This window comes from Triticum aestivum, chromosome 2A (assembly GCF_018294505.1).
Source record: "Triticum aestivum cultivar Chinese Spring chromosome 2A, IWGSC CS RefSeq v2.1, whole genome shotgun sequence".
In the NCBI taxonomy this organism is placed as follows: domain Eukaryota; kingdom Viridiplantae; phylum Streptophyta; class Magnoliopsida; order Poales; family Poaceae; genus Triticum; species Triticum aestivum.
The window spans coordinates 755,616,521-755,623,103 of record NC_057797.1 but is presented as its reverse complement, the minus strand read 5'-3'; the positions used below and the strand labels follow the sequence as shown (position 1 = coordinate 755,623,103).

Here is a 6,583-nt window from a genome sequence, read left to right as displayed (position 1 = left end):
GGAATGCACGCATCCGAACCATCTTCTTAGAAGAAGAAGATTAGAAGAAGAAGAAGAAGAAGAAGAAGAAGAAGAAGACAATCTTAGCAAAGAGCATGGCGCGCCACCACAACCACCAGCAGCGGGGAGCGGCGGCGGCGGCGGCGGCATTGCCGGTGATCAACATTGGCCGGCTCGGCGACAAGGACCCCGCCGCGCGGGCGCTCGTCGTCCAGGACATCGCCCGGGCGTGCCGCGACCGCGGGTGCTTCCAGGTTCGTGCCCTTAGTTGCTCTGCTTCTGCTTGTTACTGCTCCCTCCTGCTCTGCGTCCTCTGGTCCTCGAGCGAACGACACCTCCGCTGCACGGTCAGTTCAGAAACGGATAGGGTTACAAGTTACACGAGCTGACGTGGACGCACCCATTTTTATACTGACAGTGACCTGGCACTAAGTTAACCGTATCCAAAACAAGCGACAAACCATGCATATATATACCGATCGACATGCTGACACGTACGTCCCTGAAGGTGGTAAACCACGGCGTCAGCAAGTCCGCCATGGACGGCGCCCTGGAGGCCGCCTCCGAGTTCTTCGACTTGCCCGCGGAGCACAAGGCGGCGTTCGCCTGCGACGACATCCGCAGCCCGGTCCGGTACGACACCAGCTCCCGGGACGGGATCAGCAAGGCCCGGTCCTTCCTCAAGCACTACGCCAATCCCCTCCACCACTGGGTCGACGACTGGCCAACACAACCGGCAACATACAGGTAGATACTTGGACATCAACTTTTACAAGATCGACCGATGAATCATCCCAGCTTATGACCGAACGAATGTTGATCGGCAGGAAGAAGATGGGGACGTACGCCGTGGAGATGCAGAGGCTGTCGGTGCAGCTCATTGGGGCCATCGTGCAGGGGCTGGGGCTAGACCCAATGTACCTGCAGGAGAAGCTCGGGGCAGGGCTGCAGTTCATCGCCCTGAACAACTACCCGCAGGGGTCGTCGCGGGCGGGTGACACGGTCGGGCTGGCGCCGCACTCGGACATCGGCTTCATCACCATCCTGCTGCAGAGCTCGCCGGGGCTCGAGGTGACGCACCACGACGACGGCGGCGTCTGGACGCCCGTCCCGGCCATCCCGGGGGCGCTCCACGTCCACCTCGGCGACCACCTGGAGGTGCTGAGCAACGGCCGCCTCCGGTCCCTCCTGCACCGGGCCATCCTCAACACCGATGAAGCGAGGATCTCCATCGCCAGCATCCACGGCGCGGCGATGGACGAGAAGGTCGGGTGCGCCGACGAGCTCGTCGACGAGCAACACCCGAGGATGTACAGGGAGAGCAGCTTCCATGACTTCCTCGACTTCCTGCCCACCAACGTCAAGGCGTACCGGAGGTTCGTTGACACCCTCAAGATCGACAGTGCTTAAATGGGAAACAAAATATACATTGGTTCAGCTCCACTAAGACATAAAACATAGCTGAATGAGACTCTGCAGATAAGTGTCCATTTAGTTGTGTCCGTCAGTCTTACTGCTAGCTGGAGAACAAAATTACTGTTTAATTATGCCTCCATTACCAAGTACTATCTCACTACGAATAAGGGAGTATGGTATTAGCAGAGCTGGATGGGCGTGTGATTAGCAGGGTGCCTTTTTTTTTTCCTCTCCCTTCCTTTCTTTGGGGAAATGCAGCATGTCTGCATGTCTCTTCCATCAAAAGGAGGATCAAAGGAACCTTGCAAGGTTCTTCCGGTTCTTTGGTAGTACCTACATAAACCATGTGTTGGTCAGTTCAGTCCTATGTGTGTGTCAGTTGATTTCACCTATTGAAATTTACTTTCTCATGAGATATACTAATACAATTTACTGTTTGACATTTGCCTGACATACTGAGCAAGATAACTCTAGTGTTCTGATTCTGGAGAACTGTTTCTTATGCTTCACATTGAAATTTATCATGGCCTTCGATGAAGTTGTTCGAGCATGGTGGTTCCACAACATCTGAAAAACCAGCGTACATCTTCTGTAACATAAACTAAGTAGTAGTAGTAAATGTAAATGTCCTCGCAAAAAAAAGAGGTAGTAGTAAATGTTATTTCTCTCAAGAACCATGAAATGGCATGACCAAAAACATTTTTCACACATAAACTGTTCACTGTGCTGGGTAGAAAGAGGTACAAGAAGAAAACATTTACAAAATAAGTAGGAGTACATGGACAAGAAAATCAGCTGTTCCTCAAAACAAAAACAAAAAACCAGCAAACATGCCAAATTATCTATTGCCTCTGTGGTATCAAGTCCACATGAGACAAGTTTGTTGGTTGCGTGCTGCTGGAGCTGAGATGTCGTGGTGTTGGCCGACCAAGAGATTTTTTTTATCTTAAATTAAACAAAATCTTTGCCTAATCACATTAATTAATTAAGAAGAGTTTAATCCTTGCAAAAGCGAAAATTGCTTTTGGAGGCCGAGCTCTATGGAGGCCTTCAAATGAGAAATTCAAAATTTATAAAAATTAATATGTTTTACATTCCAAAAAATTCTGAAAAAATAGAGAGGTAGATGAAGGCATAGTGCACAAGTATGTAAATTGTAAGGACGAAATACGTCGAAACGAGGGCTGTGCAAATAAGACAAATCTAGGGCTTTTTAACACATGATACTATTCATCCTCCCATACCATGAATTTATCTTTTTGTACAAGTCGCATTTCAACGTATTTCGTCCTGACATTTTACACGCATGCACCTCACATTCTTGTTTACTTGTACAAGTTTTTCAGATTATTTTGAAGATGGAATTTCTGATTTTTGATTTTTTTTTCCAAAAATCCAAAATGATATTCTCTTGCTATTCTCTTACAAAAGTGACTAATAAGCGGTCCGGGATAACAAGACTACTCTCGTGGCATCACATATCTCAACTGCTTAGCATCGGCCAAACTCCACATGAACTAGCGATTGCAGTTGGCAAGAAGAGTCAGACTGTGAATTAACGAAGCCGTCAACCACCTAGGAATTACAAAGACAAAACAAAAAAAAACGAAAACAAGTGACACAAAGTGTTGCCTAAACAGCTTACAATCACAACCACTAACAACCATACGGCAGATAAGCAGCAGAGACTAGCAGCCAGCTCAATTTCTTGTGCGTTTTTGTTGGAGAAACCCACAACTCATTTTCACTTTTTGGGCAGCCGGTGAGAATGTCCCACAAAATTTCTGGTCACAGAAGCTATCAACAACTGTGAACATAAACAACTTGGGGGAAATGTTGTTTGGACTTTGTGCGTACACCAGCCATGCAACTACGAATATGAATGTCAGAGGTGGGTGCAGCGACTCGGCTCTGAGCTCGAGCGTGAACAGTAAAATCAAAAGAAACCGTAAAAAAATAAAGAAAATAGACAAGCAATATGCTTGAGAGGGTGATGTCTGTGCCAAATATGATGGTGTTTAGACATCTGAATAGCTGTCGGAAAAACAACAGGCTCGTGAGGAAGTTTGAAAAACGCACTCGACCAACCAAATTTTATCTTTTTTTTTTTGCAACGAGCTCCTCAGATTTTTGAACAGCACGAAAGTTTGCTCGGACATCACGCATTTGGTTATCTTGGTTGCAAAAACAGATTATTCTTTCAAAAATATTCTAATATTATATTTTGAATTTACCCGAGAGCATAGCCTGGGCTCGAAATTGAATATTCGTGTCGAGGCCGCACCGCAGAGCCTGTCGCTCTCGGGAAACTGCTGGGTAACGAACGACTAGCGAGAGTCGAAAATGACGTCCAGAAAAGAGAGAAAAGGCAATCACATCCAGGAAACAAAACACAAATGTACTGGTAGTAGATCTGATCCATCGAACCCAGGAGCGATTTGCAGCGCCAAGGCAGTGAACAAACGCACTGAAGTTAGGCAGGAGGATACGTATGGTATGGGCGTACGGGTCTGACCTGTTTTCCTGCCGGTGGCCGGCCGGGCTCGGTCGCCTGCCGATCAGTCCCGCCGCCGATGCAGGTGCAGCCAGCAGCACGCCATCGATCCCTGTGCTGTCCTCTGCTCTGGCCTCGGGCTCCAGCTTCCTCGAGTCCTCTTTTATACCAGGCGCGGCTCGTCTTCTCCGGCACCCGCAAAAGGAAGGAGGCTGGAATTTTGGGAGGATCACGGCGACGTGTCGCGGCGCGGCGGCGGGCACGTGTGGCCGCCGCGCGCGCTCGTCCAGGCCGGCGCTTTTCGTCGCGCCCAGACAAACGGGACGGTTTCTCGCCAACTTGAACACGTTTTCTTTCCTGGGTAGGGTTTCGTGTTCGATGTTGGTCGCCTCCCTCCACGAGCCGTGTCTCAAACACGCATAGACACGGAAGGATGCTCAGAAATCAATTATCTAGAGAGAAAGCTGGTTTCTGTAACACAACTTCTCCGTATAGAGTGGCCTCTGCTCGTATGTATGTTTTCATTTAAGCATATCCGTGCTACTCCCTTTATAAACCAAATGTAAGACTCTTTAGTTCACCTCTAAAACGTCTTATATTATTTTATTTACAGAGGGGGTATGTAAATAATAAATAGACAAGTGTTTTTTCATGATAATGCATGTCTCATTTATATCATAAGGATCATAGTACAAGTCACGTACATACCAACCCGACGAGACTGAAAAAAGAGCAGAATGCAAGCCTTTGCACAAACAAACACCAGCCAAGAAAAAAAATACAATCAAGAGCGCGGAACTCTCTGAGCTTGACACCAATGCCAATCACCTGCATCTGGCACCATCATAGCAGCCACCAAAAAAATGACGGATTACGTCCTCGCTCGAGCTCGACGTGGCTCCATCGCTGATATAAAGTTTTGTGGACCTCCAAGGTGGCTCACCAAAGACGAAACTATTACCGTTGAACGAATCGGACCATGGCAACACCCTGAACACGTCATCGAACTCTAGATCTGGCTTCCCGCATGACTAAGACGTCAAAAGAGGAAACAATATCTGTCATCGACAAACCAGAAACTCAGCACATGATGCACCATCTTCCAGATACTGTCGATGCGGACAACAATCTACATCCGCTTTTGGACTACTGCCCAAGCTCTGCGGCAATGCTGGAGTAAACATCGTCACAAACGATGAGCCCGAGGACACAGGTTAACCACGAGGATGTCCTTGCCGCCACAACATCCTTATTTGAACAGACTGGTTCTAAATTCATCCCTAATCATAGTACCGATCGTCTCGTCAAAGAAGAATCTGAAAAATATTTATTCAACGCCTCCATCGCTGCCGCCGAAGCCAATACTAAAAACCTCGACTACGAGGGCCTAAAAATGACCCACACACACGAATCCGATGACCCCTCTCACCACCAACGACCGACATCGTCGGCGGAGGGGAGTTGTCGGAGGACGGCCGCGCAGGAGCTTTCCTAGCGGCAACCGCTAGCGAGATCGCCTTCTTTCTTCAGGTGGAAGAAAGAAAATACACCCGCGATAAGGAACTGAAAGTTACATAAAAAAGTAGACAAGTCTGCCAACCTATTATTTTAATAATAGTATTAATGATAATGGAGCATTGCTATACATACGGCAACCATCCAACGCTCCTAGCAACACAAGGAAATCGAGAACCAATCGGTGGTTACAAGTTACAGCTCCTAAGTGCGTTTATAAGGATGAATGCATGTATGCGTTTATGAGTGTATGCTTCTGTATCATGTATTTCCTTTAAGTTGGACGCAAGGCAATATAGAAAATAATGTATTGTTTGCTCTAGTAAAAACTAGAAACACATTTTTTCACACCAGGCTTTTTAAGGAGAAGGCTAAATTCATATATTAAATTGTCTAGCTCTTACAAGATCATCCTTGAGAAAACACCAATCTTTAGGTATATCCACATTATCTTCCTTATTCACTCGACGGCGGGATGTCATGAACAAAGCTCGATGCCGTCTCTGGATCTTTGAAACACCTTTGTGTTGGGGAACATAGTAATTTCAAAAAATTTCCTACACTCACACAAGATCATGATGATGCATAGCAACGAGAGGAGAGAGTGTTGTCCACGTACCCTCGTAGACCGAAAGCGGAAGCGTTAGCACACGCGGATGATGTAGTCGTACGTCTTCACGATCCGACCGATCAAGTACCGAACGTACGACACCTCCGAGTTCAGCACACGTTCAGCTCGATGACGTCCCTCGAATTCCGATCCAGCCGAGCTTTGAGGGAGAATTGCGTCAGCACGACGGCGTGGTGACAATGATGATGTTCTACCAACGCAGGGCTTCGCCTAAGCACCGCTAAGATATTATCGAGGTGGACTATGGTAAAGGAGGGCACCGCACACGGCCAAGAGATCCAAGAGATCAATTGTTGTGTCTAGAGGCTCCCCCTGCCCCAGTATATAAAGGAGCAAGGGGGGAGAGGCGGACGGCCAGGAGGAGGCGCGCCAGGGAGGAGTCCTACTCCCACCGGGAGTAGGACTCCCTCCTTTCCTAGTTGGAGTAGGAGAAGGGGGGAGGAGTAGGGAGAGAGGAAGGAAAGGGGGGCGCCGCCCCCCTCCTTGTCCAATTCGGACTAGAGGGGGAGGGGGCGTGGCCTGCCCTG

The 6,583-nt window shown here is 48.1% G+C and overlaps 2 protein-coding genes across 2 annotated transcripts; one reads left to right on the top strand and one right to left on the bottom strand.

Moving 5' to 3' along the window:
* LOC123186472 (2-oxoglutarate-dependent dioxygenase 21, chloroplastic) lies at window positions 1-1,867 on the top strand. The gene is made up of 3 exons (XM_044598235.1): window positions 1-254; window positions 509-747; window positions 828-1,867. The coding sequence occupies exons 1-3, from the start codon at window positions 96-98 to the stop codon at window positions 1,408-1,410; spliced, it is 981 nt and encodes a 326-aa protein (XP_044454170.1). The 5' UTR covers window positions 1-95; the 3' UTR covers window positions 1,411-1,867.
* LOC123038204 (uncharacterized) lies at window positions 1,459-4,744 on the bottom strand. Its single transcript, XM_044462097.1, has 4 exons — window positions 4,739-4,744; window positions 3,932-4,318; window positions 1,873-1,983; window positions 1,459-1,749 (listed from the first exon to the last, which is right to left on the bottom strand). Exons 1-4 carry the CDS (start codon window positions 4,742-4,744, stop codon window positions 1,708-1,710), a joined length of 546 nt encoding a protein of 181 aa, XP_044318032.1. The 3' UTR covers window positions 1,459-1,707.
* Between the last annotated feature and the right edge of the window lie 1,839 nt (window positions 4,745-6,583).